Source organism: Takifugu flavidus, chromosome 19 (assembly GCF_003711565.1).
Source record: "Takifugu flavidus isolate HTHZ2018 chromosome 19, ASM371156v2, whole genome shotgun sequence".
Taxonomy (NCBI): domain Eukaryota; kingdom Metazoa; phylum Chordata; class Actinopteri; order Tetraodontiformes; family Tetraodontidae; genus Takifugu; species Takifugu flavidus.
In genome coordinates, this window is record NC_079538.1 from 4,915,749 (window position 1) to 4,934,878 (window position 19,130).

At 49.4% G+C, this 19,130-nt stretch overlaps 2 protein-coding genes across 3 annotated transcripts in view; one reads left to right on the forward strand and one right to left on the reverse strand.

Moving 5' to 3' along the window:
* Positions 1-8,860: 8,860 nt before the first annotated feature.
* On the reverse strand, positions 8,861-11,288 carry mrpl19 (mitochondrial ribosomal protein L19). Of its 2 annotated transcripts, XM_057017426.1 has the most exons (6): positions 11,131-11,288; positions 10,859-10,982; positions 10,650-10,768; positions 10,126-10,260; positions 9,867-10,048; positions 8,861-9,699 (listed from the first exon to the last, which is right to left on the reverse strand). In XM_057017426.1, exons 1-6 carry the CDS (start codon positions 11,207-11,209, stop codon positions 9,463-9,465), a joined length of 876 nt encoding a protein of 291 aa, XP_056873406.1. In that variant the 5' UTR covers positions 11,210-11,288; the 3' UTR covers positions 8,861-9,462. The 2 variants fall into 2 exon arrangements, with proteins under 2 accessions (XP_056873406.1, XP_056873407.1); XM_057017427.1 differs by lacking the exon at positions 10,859-10,982 and having other exon boundaries at positions 11,029-11,166.
* Positions 11,289-12,041: 753 nt separating this feature from the next.
* Positions 12,042-19,130, forward strand: part of LOC130516215 (protein eva-1 homolog C) — a 42,507-nt gene continuing 35,418 nt past the window's right edge. Inside the window, exon 1 of the mRNA XM_057017112.1 lies at positions 12,042-12,350. Coding sequence (XP_056873092.1) covers positions 12,239-12,350 — 112 coding nt within the window. The 5' untranslated portion in view covers positions 12,042-12,238. The remainder of the gene's footprint in view (positions 12,351-19,130) is intronic.

Sequence of the window (19,130 nt, forward strand, 5' to 3'; positions counted from 1 at the left end):
TGAAATATCCGAGGAGAAATCTCCATCGTCAAGGTGTGGAATTTGACGAAGCGATAACTCGGCGCCGTACTGTAGTTCACACGGGACCGCCAGCAGAAAAGCTGTGAGTGCTCAGGCGAGGAGTGGCCGATCAATCACGGTTCTCTCCTTTTATCTGGTTTAGCTAAGAGAAAAGCCAGATAAACACTCTCTGGTGCCGTTTCTCCAAGGTCAATCCCCGCGTGACACCAAGGCCTCGCCGGAGATCCACCAGAGCTTTAGGTGAGGCAGGGCGAGAGATGCGCCGGCGGAGGGAAGAGACAGATAGATTGAAAGATGCAGGACCAAACGTAAATGTTTAAGTTCAGGAGCTGGGGGGGAGGGTACTTCCCAGGGCCCTGCTATTGCGGCTCACTCATCCTAATATCAGACAGTCATGGGAGGAATGTCAACAGCGCTCACCTCTAACCCCACACGTGAAGGCATTACAGTGGAGCAGTGACCCCCCGATTCTCCTCACGGCGACCTCCAGGCAGCCCTGCTCTAATGGAAATTTTATGGATGGTGTTCCACTTTATAGAGACCGGAGCCTGACTGGGCAACTCTGGGAGCCAGATGTGTTATGTGGAGAAAGTAAACCAATTATCCTGAGCCAGAGCGGCCTTTGGGTGCTTCTCTCTGGTCCAGGCAGTGATGTGTCTGTTAAGCTTCCCTCTCAGTTGAGCTAGGACGTGGAAAAAAAGAGGCGTAGCTCCTCCACATACTTTACCAATATTGTGCTGTTAAAGCACCGTTTGAGTCTGACAGCAGGTGCGTTCTCCGCACTCTGGAAGTGTGAGACAGCAACAGTTGTTGCCGCAGCTGCTTCAGCAAGGCGCTCTTGTTTTCACTCGGACCTGCCCGCACCGGGGCACCGATCCCGCGGTGATGCCGCCGTCCAAGTCCTCACCGTCTGTCATAACAGACAGCTGCTCTCAAACTACTTTACCTCAACTGGCTCGTCTTCCTCCCTTCCAGCAACTGGAGAAGAGAGAATGGGATGTCAGGCTGTCGCGGAAAGGTGGTCGCCGTCGTTTATGATATATGGGAGTCCAAGAGCAGGCACCACCTAAAAGAGCCTTTAGGAACCTCTTATTGTAGATCGGCATTATTTATAAAACCTCTTCCGCTTTGCTGGAATTCTGTCTAGCTGCAGCTGAAGGAGGCTAACGCTAATTGCAGTGCTATTTTAATCAGACTTCTCAATGAATTTATAAACATCCATTTCACAGACGTTCTTGATGCTGCGTTCCGCCAGTGAAACGAATTCACCGCAGCACTGAAACTGAATGATTGCAGAGAAGGTTAAAGAGGAGAGGAAGTCGGGCCTCTTAAGTCGACTACTGTAGCGCCCGGAGGCATCTCTGCAGCCCTACCACATCATTTTCCCCACGGCAACATTTTGCCATTCACGAGACAAAGGCGGCACCCACAAAGGGCCAAAAAAAAAGGAGACAAGAAATCAAAGAGAGAGAGTCAGATGGAAAGTGTGAGATGGCGTAAGGACTGTTGGAGCAAGACAGACAGAGACTTAGTGCAGGGTGAGATAAAAGGACAAGAGAGAGAGGCAGAGAAAGAGAGGGGAGATCAAGTGTCAGGTCCACTATGGTCCATTTTGCCCAGAGACAGCTGCAGTCACAACTGACAAATCCAGAGGGGCCCCTTCTTCTATAGGCCCCGGGAAAGCACCGAGAATTATCCAGTGTCTTAGCCCTCTGCTCCTTAGGGAACGTCTCTCTCTCTCTCTCTGTCATTCTTCCGTTAGTTTGGAAGAGGAGGAGAAGGTCACGGCTAGGTCCACTTCCAGTGCCTACACATACCCCCCCGTACTAAAACATGGCAAGTCCTGCAAACAGTTCCCACCTTCCTCCACTTCCTCCATCAGTCCACTTCTAATGATTTGTATGCGTTTGTGCTGGAGGGATGTGGAAGGAGGTGCGTGTGCGTGTGTGTGTGTGTGTGTGTGTGAGTGTGTTGGGGGGAAGGAGGGGCAAGTGTGAACAGCTGTTATGTATTGTCGTCTGGGGCATGATAATATACCCACGCCATTAGGAGCTGGACTCGGCTAACATGTGTACGTGTGTTGAGGTGGGTTTTTAAAAACAAGCTGCTCCCAGTTCAAAGGAGGCCACAGATTGCTGGCAAAGCTCGCCGCCCGCTGCGCCCGTAAAGACGGCAGAATAAAGTGAGTCAAGTGAAATGAACGCGGCCCACCGCCGCACAGGGCAGGCTGCGGATATTACTGAGAGAAAGGGGGCTCTCAGCTGGGGTCTGACGGGGGGGGGGGTGTCAGTAGCTAAAAGGGTGAGAAAGGTAGAGGCAGGTTTTGATGTTTGGGAAGGGAGTGCAGCGGGGGAGCGCATCGTAATGTATCTATTGAAGTTCAGGCCTCTGTGTTTGATACACAACATCTGTACCCCATTTCCCCTCTTTTCCCCCAACTGTGCGCCCTCACGTGTTCGTGCACAATGAGACGCGGGGCCGTAAATTCCCTCGCCCCCTCTCCATCTATCTCCCTTAAAGTCTGCTCTTCTCCCTTTTAATCTCTTTCTCTTCGCCGTGTTCTGTCAGCCACCCACGCCCTGAACGCCCCCCCCCTTCCCCCCTCCCCATTTTGATATAATGCGGCGGCGTGGCGCTTTGCTCGTCGCCGTGCGCCTCAGGTTGCTGAGTTGGCTGCACATGCCGTGTCATAAAAAGCTTGAATGAATTGATTTCCTCTCTCTAAGAGGGGTCGTGTCTTCTGCTCTGGTTTCCGACATCCTTTTCTCACCCCCCCTCCCCCCCAACAACGCCGCCTCTTCCCGTCCCTTCCCAGTGTGGCCTGCTATCCAGATCCCTCCAGCGCCACTTTGAGTATTGCAGGAGAGTATCGGTTGGCCCCCGTCGGGTCCACCGGGGTTCTGGGAGCAGAGCAAATGAAATATGGTAGCTGTCGCATTAGGAAATCCATTGAAGTTAATTAGGGCCGGTGTTCTCTGCGGAGCCACATCTGCTGCTGTTTAGGCGCCAACACCCCCCCAACACACACACACACACACACACACACGCAGACACTAATATGGGGAACAGGAGGATGGGGGTTGATGCTGATGGGGAAACTGGACCTGGTGTATTGAGTGGTACCGGCCACCAGTTGGCTACAGAGAGTGGCAGGGACGCCGGGCGGCCCAGAGGTCGTGACCTCCAGGTAATTCGCAATGGTGGCTGCACGGACATTCGAGTAATCGATACGGCGCTGTTATCAGAGCTATCATCCGGCTAAGCCGTTGTAAAACCACGGAAACGCGGCTACTCCACACCCACGCACCACAACATCTGATACTGACCGGTCAACTGAGGTTTCCTTCAAATATTACATTTCACTACCCACATTTCTGCTCCGGCGAATGAGAACGACCACGTCGGAGGCGGTTGGTGGTGAGCCGCTGCTCGGTAATGCGGCGCACTTTAGTGACGGTAGCTAAGACGGAACATTCAGAGGCTGGACCGGCTCAGGGGGGTCACGTGAGGATTTATGGTTGGGCAGCTGAGTTGCATCATCAGGTGTGTGGGCCGGAGATTGATAACAACAACCAAACAATGGAGACAGGACAAGTAAACTCAGAGCCGCTACGCCGTCGGTAGTCGCGGGGGCTCAAAGGAGAGTGTTTTGTCAGGGAGTGACAGACGCGGCAGGGTCAAAAGTTTAATGGTTGTGTGTGTGGAGCGCGGCGACTGGCAGGGTATTGGCATGTAGACAAACGTCTCAGAACTTCCTTGAACGACCGGTCACAGCTATTCAATCGATGGGTCAGACCGGTTCTCCGGATCGTTGGGGGGAACGTCCAGATTTTACGGCCGAATCTGGAGCCCACAGACGTCTCGGAGGTTTGTTTTTGTATCGGGCTCCGGTCAAATATTTGAAATTAGCTTTCCTTTTTGTTGGTTTGAGCCGCTGGAAGTTCCAGATGGGGCACGGTTTACTGTATCAAAGAGTGTTTGGTAAGCTGTCAGTCACAGGGCAGAGCTGATATTCCGCTCGTGCCGCAAAGAAAACCTCGTTCATTTGATTCTTGGTGGATCGTTTAAAAAAAGAATTCCGCACCAATTCTTCGGCAGCTCTGTATTTTCGGAGCGGCTTAAACTTTAAACTAGGGTCCTTTGGTCCTTTTGAAGCAAATGTATGACTATAATTGACTTGACTTCATTGTTTTCAGCCTGAAGACCACTTTTGCATTCAAACCAACACATTGTTTTAAGTCTTCGTCCACAAATCAGCAGGAGAAAGGCGTTGTGGTGGTGGGGGGTGGTGGTGGTGGGGGTGTGTGTCTCTTAACCTTTTGTTAAACAACAAAATAAGACACCCTCGGTCAGCAATGGCGGGGGGCCGGTGCCCCCGCTGAGGTGGCTGATCATTTGTCACCTACAGTTCAGCTCAGGAGCATGTTCGCTGCTCCATCCATCTTCACTTTGAATTCTGTGTGTGTGTGTGTGTGTGTGTGTGTGACACCATTTGTCAATAGTTCAGAGTGCATCTTCCCTCATTCGTCTTTGGCGAGCAACTTAAGTGTGCATTCTTTGCGTCCATCTCAGGTCATTAGTGGTCAGCGGGGGTAATGGATGTGTGGGGTGGGTGGCTGCCGGGACAGTGTGAAGAACTCTCTCTAACCATTACTCAGTTAGAGACCGCCGTCGTCAGGTAAGTGGTGCAATGGATCAGGGAGGCCGCCCTCCATCGACCAGCCCGGAGGCGGGATTAACAGTATTTTACGTGCCGCTGTAGGTGTGGAGGCCCACGCCAGAACACTGCTTTCACTTTCATCTGCTTAGGGTGGAGAGTTTATCATCAGGCCTTTGTTCTACGTCCAGGGAGTGTGTGATCAAGCCTGATTTGTGGCATCAGCCATTCTGTGCCAGCCGCGCTCCAATACAGCAGGAGTTCAAACGGAACTGCTTTTCCTGTTAATTAATGCTGATCATGATCACGATAAGGCATCAGTGTTTCGCTATATATGATTTGTTTCGTTTAAGCGATACATCACGCTCATTATACCACAGCCAAGACACGAATAATGTATAAGGAGCGTATATCACGGCCTGAAGCAAGGCTTTTATAGGGACCAACAATTTTAATATCAAATAAGGAAACAATCTCACGTTGTTTCTTCAAATTAAAAAAAAAAGCCCCACGAGGTCACGTGAAAACAAAATAGAAACAAAAAAGAGGGATTAGAGCTTTGGCTGATTGGAAGCTTCTGTTTTTTTGACATTAATGATGGTTTCTGTGGACTGTTTATCCACTGTTTCTGAGGAGGCACCAGGAGGAGCTGGGGTGGACACTGGTGAAGATGCTAGGTCCATATAGCCAAACTCACCGAAGCCTTCCTGACAGGACCGTCTCTAGGAACATCACTAAAGTGCAGTTTAGACATCTTCTTAACGTCCATCAACACACTCTTATCCTCAACCAGTCTACAAAGCGCTTCATCTCCATTCTTTCTTGTAAAGACCGTCCTTCAGGTTAGTGACACATAAGCTAGGAGTTTGTTGTCTTAGCTCAGACGCGGCGTGATATCAGGCACCACTGTGACATGCAGGGCTAAGAACCAATCACATCGCCCGAATTCACCTCTTTGTTTTATAAAGTTTGTTGACCTTGTTGACCTCTGGGCTCTGCAGTGTGGTTTTCCCCCCACAGGCCAAACACAAACACGTACACCCTAAATTTCCCCCATAGACATGAACGCTTCTCGGTCTGCTTTGGCTACACACGACCAAATACACACTCTGTCCTCTCAGCTGTAGTTTGATACGGACTGTATAAAAATGAATGTGGGCAGAAGAAAGAATGAAGCTGGCAGTGCCCGGGCCTGAGTGTGTGTTCTGCCTGCATACTTGGCACCAGATCAAGGCGATCAAGGAGAGTGTGACTGTGTGTATGAGTGAGTGTGTGTGTGCATTTTTAGCCCCTCATTAGCAAAACTGCAGCCCTGCACTCACAGTATGAACGCAGCACTCCTCCTCTTCCCCACACTCAACTAAATGAGGTTAATAAACTGGAGCTTTTACTACCATCACCAACACCGTCCCACCAGCCTCCTTCATCTCTACCTCCACCCCCACCCTCCCCTTCTAAGCCTCCCACTTTCTTTCATCTCAGCTGAAACACTTTCTTCCTCTTTTCCTCACCTCTGTTTTTTTTTAATTGTCATTGTTGCATGGTGAAAGCTCTGGGATTTCCTCCCTCCATTTCCCAGGACAGAGCTGCAATTACAGCTCAGGAGAGAAGAAGACCAGCTGTGCGGAGGGAAAGACAAGGAGACGAAAGATGCGGGCGCCCTCTAACGGCAAGGGATGGAATCACACCTTTATTCCTCCTCACCGTCTTTGGGACCTCACGCCTCCACCAGCCAGGGTCACCGCGACCAAACAGGAATCGTAAGAAATAGTGCGTCACATTACAATCCAATCAGTCGTGGCATAAATAAACCTGAGCGGGATTGCAGGAACAAGGAGTGATACCGGGAAAATGAGAAGAATGCCTCAATCAGCCTTGGCTGCTCTTATCTTGGGCTGCATGTGGACAGGGACATCCTTAAAGATGAAAACACACACACATATTATGGTGGAGGACATCTAAACATAAAGGGCCAGATCGGACAGCTGCGACAGCAATACGTGCTGGAATGCTGTCAAGGCCGCACCGACGTTTCACGTGGCACCGCGACGGACGCACGCTCGAATCGGTGTGTCAGCAGAGGTCTGGGCCAAAGGGACCCGACACCATTGATCGTCCAGTAGTAACGGGAAGACAGAGGAGGGACGGGAGCAGTTACCGATGTCGGCGAGTGGACCAGCGGTGGTGGCGTGTGCATTAGGGGTGTTGAGAACTTCAAGAAGGCCATCTGACTGGATTACCCTCAAACAAAAGCTTTCCTTTCACTGCAGGTCTGATCACAGCGTTCCTCGTGATCATGTGACCGGGGGCTGGCCAATTATGAAAGCCCAACCACTTTAAACCCCCCCCCCCCCCCCCCAATTTGTATGTTCAGGAAGAGAGAGAGAGAATGGTCGCGGTTTTAAACACCTCGTAACCAGAACATTCCATCACGGTCGGGAGATTCACCATCGCGGACGGTGGCGTCGCCGCGCTCTGAACCAGCGTCATCAAAAATGTCTCCTGATGTGTCGGATCCGGCACATCAGCTGCTGGCTCTGTGACATTCCCCAGCAGCTGTTGGGCCATCGGGTTTGCAGTGTGTGTGTGTGTGTGTGTGTGTAAGAGAGCAGCAGGAGCATGACCCCCCCCCTCAGCCCTTTCCTACCCCTTTAGGCCTGTGGGACAGTTGGACAGGAGCAGACGGTCCTGTCGTTTCACTGCAAACATATGGTGAAACTCAAGTGTGTAATTTACCGAGGACTACGGGTGGCCCAGCAGCGAATACACACACACACACACACACACACACACACAAACTGACAGGGTGTAATTTACCTGGGGCCTATGGGTGGCCCAGTATCCCGTTGCACTTGTCATACACAAAGACGGCTCAAAGGACGCTCCCACTCCCCATCGGAGTCGGAGAGAGTGAAGCTAATTTCCTCAGCTCTGCTCACTAAAGAGGCAGAAATCACACGCTGACAGAGATGCTAGAGATCAACACGCTGGATGGACGAGAGAGGAAAACTGCGTTTGGGGAAGCGCCCCCGAAAATCCCACTCGTGTGGGAGTCGCCGCACACCCTGGATCACATCCTCTCCGATTCATCAACCTGGCTCCTTTTCAAAGCTGGTGCGATCCTCCCTTTCAGAGGGGACAGGAGAGAGATGAGGGTCATGGGAGCACGGGCGAAGGGGAGGAAGACGGATTAGAGGAGCGTGTCCCTCCCTTCATTCCTGCTCTGACCTTCGTAGCGGCGCGACACCGGAGCTAGCGTTGGCCCACCGTGCTGTACAGCCAGTTGTCACGAAGGGGCGGGATCGTAGACTCCTCGAATCCAGCACGCTTGATCCCGGGTGAATGGAGCCTGTCTGGTTCCATGAGAGGACTGACAGGGAGGCTGTCCTCTACTGTTGGTACCGTTTGACTCGTCTAAGTCAGGGATGATATGACAGCCTGTCTGCTACCTCCTCAGTGTGTGTGTGTGTGTGTGTGTGTGTGTTTGATCTTGGTCCCCAGCCGAGGGGCTTTAACTCCACTCCAGGTGCAGAGAAGTCAACCTGAGGCCATGAAAGGCGCATACAGTTGAGATCCCGATCGTGAAGCACTTACACACACACACACACGCGTGCGCTCGCACATAGACAGGAAGACTCCCTGAAGCTTGAGTAACTCTGTGGCGTTAAACTGGTTTACCAGTCCAGTGGAATGCTTGGGAAGACTTGGCCAGCGCGTTAGGATAAACATCTCGGGTGGTGCCTCGACATGTGAACATCAATCAGCCTCAAACGTCTCTAACAGAAATGCTGGGGGGGGAAAACGGGAAACACCCGGCTCGTTTTAAAGTAAGATACAGATGGGTCGACTGCAGACAGAACTGGACCGAAGGCCTAAACTGGGTGAACAGGTGCAGAGCTGTCGGCACGCTCGAAACGGTCCGATGTGGTCGATTCGAGCCACCAGCGTGAATTTCTTAGAAGCCTTTCTCCCATCTGTACCAGGAATCACTTTCTTCATTCCGCCGCTTTGCAAGACGGGAAATCTGTGTGGTCCATAATGAGCTCAGTAAACATCTGCTGCGCTCGTATTAGAGGCCATTTTCTCCGCGTCTCATCCTGTAATATGGAGAAATTAGAGTGCAGGGACTCGTTCTGCGTATTTATACACACACACACACATCCAAGTAGAGCAGACATAACATGAGGAGTCCAAGTGTTTTTATACTACCCAACTGACGTTCTAACATACCATCTCAGCACCACAATTTTCCATCCACAACAGTAAAACACAACCGGGTGTCCTTGGTGAATGGTCTCCCAGAATTCCAGGGTTATTTTGCAAGCCCAGCGTCCAGGAGTGTGTTCCAAACGAAAACAAGATGGGGGTTTGGAAATCTGAACCAATAAAACCTTCAAACTTATCATTTTATAGTAACAGGACCTTCACGAAGGCAGCAGCCTAACAAAAGCTGACTTGTGCTGCGATCTGTTGATTAATATGTGAGTAAATGGCGCCACCTAGTGTCGATGGTTGGTATTTCATACTAACTACAGGTTTCTAACTGGCTTGAAAACAACTGTGAAGATAAATCCTGGGTAGAACAAATCTAAACTTTGAAAGCTTAGAAATCTTAGTCCATTTTATTATACAAATACATGGATCAGCACTTTTGCACCTGCCAAAAATAAACAACAAGAATTTAAACTGTACAAACTGTCAAAAAACCCTAAACAGGCTGACCAGGCTCCGTACTGGATGGTTCTTACACTTTATGGGAACTAACTGATCAGAGTTCCAGTCTTTCATCCTGCTAATGGCTTCTTGCTCATTTCCTGCTGGACTTCAGTGTAGATCTGCTCCTCCAGCTTTGACGTGTCGTATTCCTTCAGCATGTCGTACTCGAGCCAAGGCTGCGCCCAGTTCTGAGCGTGCTCCATCTGCTCAGGGCTCAAAGCGAGGTCGAAACGGATGCCCTGGATGTTGAACCTGGGCCGCTCCCAGCGTTTTGACCACGGCTTTGGCCGCATCCTGACCTTTAACTGGTAGACACGGACATTTTCACCTCAGCACCACAACTTTTACATATGTTACAACCAATACCGTTCGCAACCTGTATGCTAACAGCTAAAGATATTTAAGTGTTAACTACTAGGTAATTACTAGCTGGTCTAATTACTAGCTAGGTTTCCTAAGTTTACAGGCTCACCTTGTTGACAGGCACCTCGTCTGTATCAGAAATGGGCACGGGTCTCATGTCTGGATCCACTGTGCTGTACTCGGGCAACGCGTCTCTCAGGTACATCAGGTTGTCGTCCAACCGCTTCTCCAGCTTCAGCACCTCGATCTTCTGAATGCGAGGGTTGTACATTTCGTAGCAGATCTCCACGCCTGAGTCCCACCCAAGCAGAAATCATTAGTGGCTCAAGTAGTAGGACGGAAAGTTAAATGCAGTAAATAACGCTCACCTTGGTTATCAATGATGTTCCTCAGGACAAACGTGGCTCCCAGCCCGTTTCCGCCCCTCTGGATACAGATGCCAACGAAACGGTTTGTTTTCCCACTGGCATTTTTATCAGCCATGGTCACGGCGAGGATACTCCCTTAAAACAATCCGAATTTCTCATTGCATTTTTACAGGATGTGCCTTTTTAAAAATATATATACTGTATGAACTTTATTTCTCCAGCGTCAGGCTCAAGCCTCAAAGTCAATCACAAATGCCGCTGTCCCATTTTAATATCCTCTTGTGTCTTTCTGGAGCAAGTGTTTGGTAACGTTCCGATATTTTGGGCGATCCCAAGTGATGGAGCCAGAGACAGACAACACCTTTCTTTCACATAAAGTAACAAATCCCAGACGACACAAGGGAATCTTTAAACATCCAGCAGGATTCATCAAATATTTGTATAATATGTGTAAAGGTGACACCTTCTCATGGCTTTGAGACATCTTACAATGAGAATATAGAAAGTTCGAACGGCTCTTTTACCTGCGTAGAATTCAGGGATGTTGAGCACTTTCCTCCTGCGAATCATATCTTTCCTCTCAATGAAAAACTTTAAGGGGTCTGTCCTCTGTCTGGGAGGGATGAACTCTGGGCTCAGAAACCTTCCGAATGAGACACAGCGACATTAAAAACACGGGGTCATTTAAATGGGACATGCAGCTCTGGGTATCAGGCTGGAAACAGAATCCTACTTCCGCAACGATGCCACTGCCCGTGTTTTATCTACAATAACAGGTTTGGATGGAGGGACGAATTTTGGTGGCTGCTCGGGGTTACTGCCCGCAGATTGACGACCCTTGGACGTAGACAGAAACCCTAAAGATAGACAATGAAGAGAATGAAAGTCGTCAGTGTTTTCCACCTCGCAGTTCTGCTGTCGGCACGCTGCTGCCACATTTGTGAGTCCAATACGAGACGTCTTCAAAATCTGACACTCGTCGCTTAGCTGTTCATTTTGACTCACGTTCATTATGAAGCTGGGTGTTTCGTAGTAGCCGCAGCGAATGGCGCAGTTTATCGAGCCCTTTGGCGCAGGCTGCCATGTTTGACCTTCTGTTGTCGCACAGAGGGACCTACGGAAGCCGCGTGGGAACAACGTCATCGAAATGCGACGAATTTTAAAAATGCAGTAGAGTCTATTGTCCACAGGGTGGCGCAACCCCTCTGTTATACGAGTAGAGTTCAACAAAGAAAACCCCTCATAATTGATCAATACTAAAATAAAACTCACAAAGAAGCCTGCAAGATGAACACCTCGTGGTGTTGTTTCTGATTTGCTCTGAAATATTAGTATTGCTTCTGAAACAATTTTAGCACAATGATTGTTGATGAACGATTATTATAGTCAAGTCATAATAAAATGCTTGAAACTGTAAATTATCAACAGCACAATGATTTAGATTCACCGGTACGTTATGCCTATGTACATGCTATCCATGTAAAATTAAACAACAGTGTAAGATTAAGTACGTTTTTCAACTGCAATCTTCAACAGTGGTTTATTTTCTAATGATTCATTTTGTATCTGTGTTTGATCTGCCATGTAACTAATTTAAAATGAACCTCCAGAGATCCCTCAGGAGAAATTCTAGCACTTCACCAAACGTCACACCTGAAACACGTTAACATCAAAAAGTGTGTTTAATTCGTTTCCATCACATTGGAAATTCGCTGGCAATCTATATATCTAATATTTTTTTATTTTTTATAAAATATGAATCATAATTTGAGGAACGTAACGTTGTTTGGGTGATATCAGAGTAGTTGAACTGTGCAATGTGTCCGCTACGGAACTCTGGGTCTTTGAGACCCTGCAGGGGAGCGGCGGGCCTCCAGGTGGGCTGCTTCCACCGGGACAGACTCCAGCACGCAGTTTCAAATACAGCAGAGAGCAGAGAAGAGCAGCAGCGGCGTCGCTCCTGTTGTCACAGTGGCGCGGTGGGAGGATGAGGGGAGACAGCGGAGACGTGGGAGCGCGCATCTCATTTCTGCCACGGAGGACCTAAAACCTCGATGCTGCTGCTGCTGGAGTCCCGGACGCCGCGGACCAACTCGAACACGTCGAGGCTTCAATGATGTTCCTCTCAGATGGGACTCTGTCAGCCGTCACTCATGCGCTCCTGTTGGGAATAACGTGTCTGTCCCTCCTCTGCGATCTCACCAAGGGCTCCGCGGACTTTTCAGGTTTGGAACTGGTGTTTTATAGACACAAGCTTCTCTAATATAATCAACAATCTAATTTAAAAAAAAAAAAAAAAAAGCAAACGCGACGCGTTCTTCGTGAACTTCCTCAACTTTACGCAAAGTTCCTCCTAAATACGAATGCATGGCCTACACCTCGTTGTGCGTGGTGGAAACAGCTCAGCTTGAAGAAAGTTCAGTGGTGCATCAACTTCTCCTCTCGACCCGTGCCTCCGGCGTGCTGCAGCATGCACACCCAAATGTTTGCTGGAAAGACGCACGGCCTATTAGTTGTTGTCGGTCTGGTCGCCCCCCAGCTGAAAGCACCAGGCTGCAGCCCTTCTCATATCTGCAACATCCCACTAATGAGATCAACAAGATAGTCTGGTTAACTGTTGTCTGGAGCAAAGACGCTTTAGAGTAACAGCTTTCAGTGCAAATATGGTCAGCTCACTTTTTATCCAGTTTATAGCAGAAAGTGAGAACGGATGCAGCCATTGATCACAGCAGCTATTACTAAACATGACTTCTCTCTTGTTTTATGCCGTCAGAGCTCTGCTCAGCCCGAAGGAAGGCTGTGAGTTCTGTTTACAGTGCTATAAAACAGGAAGGCGCTTTGTGTCAGTGTTAATTGGCCCCTAATGGTCCTAATAGCTGGAAACACACTGTAGGGAAAGGTGCTAAAGAGCAGATGTATGTCAGGGGCCCTCGTGAGTATGATGGTGTGTGCATGTGTCTGATGGTGGGGCTGGCCTAATGAGCTGCTAAAGATCACAGTGTCGTGACGCCGTTAACAAGGCTGCGTTGCTGTAATTGCCGCGCATGTGTCCACGGCGCCTGGTTCTCTCTAATAGTTCCTTCAGCTGGAACGGGACATTAGTACACCTGCCGCTGCAAAGCCTCTCGCAGGTTCACCGCTAGAATATCAACTTTTGGTTCCTCGGTGACACCGCTGCGACAACGTGGGCCTCTCTTTTTCACTGCGTGCTCCTCATCGTTTCTCTGCCCTTAGAGAAATGGCGTGGAACGCCCTGCTCATGCATCAGAGGCGGAGCGGTTACAGAAATGCTGACCTGTGAACGAAACGTGAAAGGAGGCTGCTTCAGAATACCACAGGGACAAAGCATTCCTTTAGCCCTCGCATTCTTGACCAGCTGGAGTCTCCCTGGAGACTGTGGGGAGTGCTTTTGATTGACAGGTGCCGCCATACTGCCGGGTGACGGGACTGGTGGGTTAGACCATCATGGTCAGTCATTGGCTGGATCTGCAAGGTCCTTGGCCTTTAGGGGGCTGAAACACTCATGGAAACCCATCAAACACTGGTCGTGTTTTTGGATCTGCATTGTGTGGAACTGCTGTAATGGCAGCTTCAGGCTGCCCCCAAGCCTGCTGCTGTCAGATGTGGAAACAAACAGTGCGTCGATGGTGAGGCTACTTTAATTCCATGTCTTTCCCTGTTATCATCCTCCGCTCTGCAGTGGATAATTAGTGGTGTGGAGTGTGCAGCGCTACACTCAAAGCCCTCGGGCCAAGAAAGGGGAGCTAGTCAGTGCTATAGATGTACCAAGTTTAACATTTTATGGGTTTTTTCTGTTCAAGGAAAAGGTTTTTATGTATTTGTCACATGTACTTTCTGCTCCCACAAGGATCCGAGAGTCCTTCCAGGTGGAGCTCCGCATCTTTAACAGACGATGATAAACAGAACTGATACAGAACAGAAAGTAATTACACAAATATTTTATAAGATAAGCCATCCATGACGATATCCTCAATGTTTTGGGGTCAGTAGCTCTGCCTTTCTGCCATCTGCTGGAGGCTGTTCTACTGTTCTTGGACAGAAAACAAATGATTACTTTGTCAAAACCAAAGGTGAAGAAAAAGTGAGCTGCTGAGTGCTCTGGGTCATGTGGCAGGAAAAGGTCAAAATGACGACAGAAGACCAACCGGGGTCGATGGCAGGCCTTTCAACATGCTTCGCGTTGGAAGTAAACAAAGCCCAGATGTTGTGTTTTGCCAGAGTGGAACAGTTTAGAACCGCAGCTAAAATGTTCTCTGCCATAAACCCCGTAGGCCAACCCTATTTAACCCCAGTCAATAGGATGTGAGGCGGCTGCGGGGCTTAAGGGTCAACTGAGGTCAACTCATAGTCACCGTCAGTGTGTGCTGGGGGGGTCATCATCCATCTCGCTCTTTGTGTCCTCCTTGTCGAAGCTCATCATACGTGTTGGAAGGTGGAAAAGGGAAGATTTTGGTTTTGGTGGTCAGAGCTCTTCTATTTCCTTCATTTTGTGACTCAATTTAAATAATTCTTTTAAAACTTTGCACTGTTTGGCAGCGTAAATCCTTTTGGACCTGATCATTTCTTTGATTAATTCCAAAAGGTTCAGTGATTAGGTGAACCTCACAAGTCAGATCCACCTGAAGCATTGCGCTGGGATGGCTGGATTCCCTGGCCTCCAACCACCCACCCCCACCCCCACCCTCACACACACACCCATCCACTGATTACTGAGGGCTGCTTGAGGCCCCTTAAGTCTTAATCTACTCTGGTTTTTGAGTGAGCGTGGCTTGGATGAGGGTAATGCGCGGGACCCTCAGTCCCTTCCCCCAACTCACGCGCCTCTTCTGCCTCTTTTGTCTGCCATTTCTCACATCTCCACACCTCCACCAGGATCTCCTAATTGCTTTTGCTTTCTGTGTGTTCCTGTACTTGATGTATACTGAGTCCTAAAATCATTCTACTAGAAAAGCGTGGGCCTTTTTGGAAAGTGAGGACTTTTGAGCTGGTCCTCACAACTTCAAAGGACTGTTTGAGGGTTAAAGACATGGTGTTGAGGTTGGAATTGGGTTTAGGTTTGGGTCAGGGGGTTAGTTGGCATGGTTAGGCTTATGTGAAGGACCTGGGTAACGCCTGTGTTGATGAAAGTCCTCACAAAGATGGAAGTACAAGGGTGTGTGTGTGTGTGTGTGTGTGTGTGTGTGTGTGTGTGTGTGTGTGTGCGCGCCCGCCAGGTGAGTTCTGTCTAAACAAATCGTGCCTCCGGCTTGTTTTGTCTACTGCGGCGAAGGCGGGCGACGAGGCCTTCAGGAGGAGTGCTGCGAAATTAAAGGAGTGAACACGTCAGCACATTCTGATGTGACATCAAAACACGAGGAAATGAGCGTCGACCTGTTCGGGAGGCACCTGCAGCGATTTCAGTTTTTGAATGTGCTAATTTTACTAAACCTTCTGATTTTAGTACCACTGCATTAGACTGAATCACTAAGATTTTGCTTTTATGACATTGAGTTTGAACAACATATATTACAGTGTTTTTTCTTGAAGGTCATTGACCTTTAAACCCCCGGCTGTTGGCAGGTGTGGTAGGCAGCACGTCTAGCATGATGGTGATTGGATCCAATTGCCGAGTTAAGCCCGGAATCTTTTTAAAATGTCTAAGAGTAGAACTAAATACCAGCTAAATAAAGATGCTACCTTCAGGGTGCATTAATAGCTGGGAGATTCTGGTTCGTTTCTACCATTTATGTTCAGACTCCTGAAATGTGAAGCTAAAGAGCCTTTGGCTGCAGACAGCAGATATGTAATGTAGATAAGTGCATCTCTTCATTATGGGTGTGTGTGTGTGCGTGTGTGTGTGGTCTCCCCTGGCACATCATAGGGATGAAACACATGACCTAATGTTTAAGCCCCTCCCCCCTCAAATACAATAAGCACATAAAGACACAAAGACCGTTTGACATCATGTCAGGAGCAACAATGAGCTGATGTTGATGAGAGAAACTTGTTTACAGTGTGTGTGTGCGTGTGTGTGTGTGCGTGTGTGTGTGTGCGTGTGTGTGTGGTCTCCCCTGGCACATCATAGGGATGAAACACATGACCTAATGTTTAAGCCCCTCCCCCCTCAAATACAATAAGCACATAAAGACACAAAGACCGTTTGACATCATGTCAGGAGCAACAATGAGCTGATGGTGATGAGAGAAACTTGTTTACAGTGTGTGTGTGCGTGTGTGTGTGTGCGCACGTGGTGGGGTGGAGTTTCCTTTGCCTAATTTAGGTTTCACACAAGGACGTCGGGTCGTCGCACATCCAGTCGAGTTAAACAGAAGTTGGTGAAGTATCGATACAAATTTGCTGATTAGCTGTTGAAGCCGACGCTGGCTGGGATTTTGCTTCTCTGGTGGTTCAGCGAGAAACGTTCAGGGGGGGGGCGGGGGGGCGGGGGGGGGGGGGGGGGGGGACAGTCCTCTCTGTCCTGAGAACCTGATCCGTGCAGAAGTCAGTGACGTGGGCCCAAGTGATGAGCCAAACCATCCTAAGACTGCAGAATCTTAGATGATCTCCTGTTCGTGTTTCCTCTCCCTCAGCGGCAGCAGCGTCTTGTCCCGTGAGAATGTGTCCTAATTACAGTATATGACGTGTTCGTGACGCATTAGCCCTCATCCAGCACACGGGAATTTCCCTTTTTTGCCTGTGATCGCACCCAGAGACCCGACTGTCAGATCTCCTGCCTCACCTGGTGCCTCCTTCCACTGCGTATTTGTTCGCCTTTCATTCTCCACGTTAGTGGCACAACCACGACTTTCAGGCACATCGCAGCAGGGCGTGTCTCTCATTTAAAGAGGGAGGTCAAGCCGAAGACCCGGACCGCACTCGGGAACCTTCTCCGGGAGCTCTGAGCGTCAAAGGCGACGCGGATAACCACACGTTCAGTCATCCTCTTATATGATAATCAGTATTTTGCATCCATGTCTGTGTTAACCGCCAGAATCAGGCTGAGCCGCGCGGTTCTGCCTTAATAACTGTTATTGGACTGAGAAGATGGTGTCAAAGATGGACGTATATGCAGACGCCGCAGGTGCGTGTTGGCGTTCGGTGGGGGGGCAGTTACCTCAAACATCCATCCGTGTCCTGTCTGTCCAGAACAAAACGCCACCTGTGGGATTTTTGTAAATATCGAGGAAGGTGGAGTGAGATGTCAACAAACACGTGGGGAAAGAGAATGGTGGGTGTGCTGACTGGTAATTATCTACCGTAGGTCTAACCACCTGAATTATGGGCTTACCCCCCCTCCCCCCCGCACATTCAGCCAGTCGTGCACCTTTTCTTCTTCTCTCATAGAACGTTTACCACTCTTTGATCCCCCCTGTCTTTTTACCATCGTTCTGCCTGTTTCCTGGGGGCTGATTTATGTTTGTTTTAGGAGCCAGAGCGTTCGCCTTGATCTGCCCCCCGTTTGTAGTCGGCGTCCGTCCTTACTTCCTCCTTTCAGTACACGAAAAGGAAAAGAATGTTTTTTTTTCCCCAAAAAATCATTTGATTAAAACCCCCGGAGGCAGGGGGGGTGGAGAGGTAGAGAGGTGGGGCACATGAGGGCCAGTCTGAACAAGGAGGCATTGTGTCGCCCCCCAACTGTGTCCGACTGACAGTCTGCATTACAGCACGCTACAACAAACAGCCCGCAAAGCTGCACTAATCTGTTGCTTATATGCTCCCTCCAGCGAGCTCAGGTAAAAGTGTTGGGGGGGGGCTTCTACTACTGGCATTCTCCCAGTATTAGGGGACGGGAGGGGAATGGAGACTGCAGACCACGCAGCTACTTTTAAGTCATAAAATCCAGGAATTACACTCGCAGCCAGACCAGTTTTACTTTCTTTCTGGCCTTTTGGCTGTTAGCTTGCCTGTTTTCAGGTCCTTTTTTGCTAACAGCTCTTGTTCCACCGACCTGATGGAGTCCCGTCTTGGCATTAAAGCGAGTTAGCCTCGGCTTGTGGGATTTTCACAGCAGTGGTGATGGACAGGACTTAATGGGGCAACTGGCCAACTGTGTCACAATAAAAGACTTCAGAAAAAGCATGCTGGGCCATTTTTTTTGGTTTGGAATTACAGCACAAATATTGTCATACTCAGATTTTCTAGCAACGAGATTTTAAGATCATATATGTTGTATATTTGAAGCGTTATCGGCATCAACGCTGGTGTCCAAAGGAAGGATGAAGTTGAACTATCTGTATTTTTGAGAGATGGAACTGTTTCTGCTCTTTCATTGCTGCAGTCATCAATTTATTGACCCGTCTGCACAATCGGGAACAGAGGTGAGATTGATGTGGACGTACGAGAGCCCCACGCCACCGTGGCTCCGCCCACCAATCACTTAAATCTGGCCTGCTGCAGTGAGAAGAAAGATGCATCTGTTGTTCACTTCAGGACAATAGAGCTCTCACGTGAATCGTCTGACTGGTGTCTGCTGGACGGCGGCTCGGAATGACCGCCACCTAACTCTCCCAGGCCATAAAAGTGTCCATTAGAATAACAGATTTCCCCCCTTTTGGCTCCATCTCTCTACCGTTCCGTCTCTGTCCAACATGTTCTCGAGGGTGTTCCCGGGACCCCTGACAGCGTCACATCTCTCCAGAAGAGACTCACAGCTCGCGGGCAAGGAGAGTGAAAGCGTCCTCTTGTCTGGTGCCCTTTGACCTTCTGGGGGTCATAAAGAGAAGGCACGTGCTAACAGGGGTCATGGGAGGGCCTGGTGGAACCAGAGTGGTTTTTGGGGGAATCCCCAGGGTGGACTCGCCAGGCAGCCACTATCCAACCGGGATGAGGCCTCCAACCACAGCGGTCATCCAGCTCATATTGATGATCATCGCTCGGAAGATTTCAGCTAATTCTGCTAAAAATGTCCAACTTACAGTGAAATAAGTCATTTTACAAGTATGACCGGTAGTAGCTTCGGCTTCTGGCCCACCCTCAGTCGTGCTCTTTCTCAGCCACCCCCACCC

What these genes read in the sequence shown, in the direction of transcription:
- mrpl19 (XM_057017426.1), bottom strand. Translation starts at nt 11,209, where the DNA reads ATGGCAGCCTGCGCCAAAGGGCTCGATAAACTGCGCCATTCGCTGCGG. An exon ending in GCAGTGGCATCGTTGCGGAA is followed by an intron (nt 10,769 to 10,858) that starts GTAGGATTCTGT and finishes CTCATTCGGAAG; the next exon opens with GTTTCTGAGCCCAGAGTTCA. An exon ending in GAACATCATTGATAACCAAG is followed by an intron (nt 10,049 to 10,125) that starts GTGAGCGTTATT and finishes GGTGGGACTCAG; the next exon opens with GCGTGGAGATCTGCTACGAA.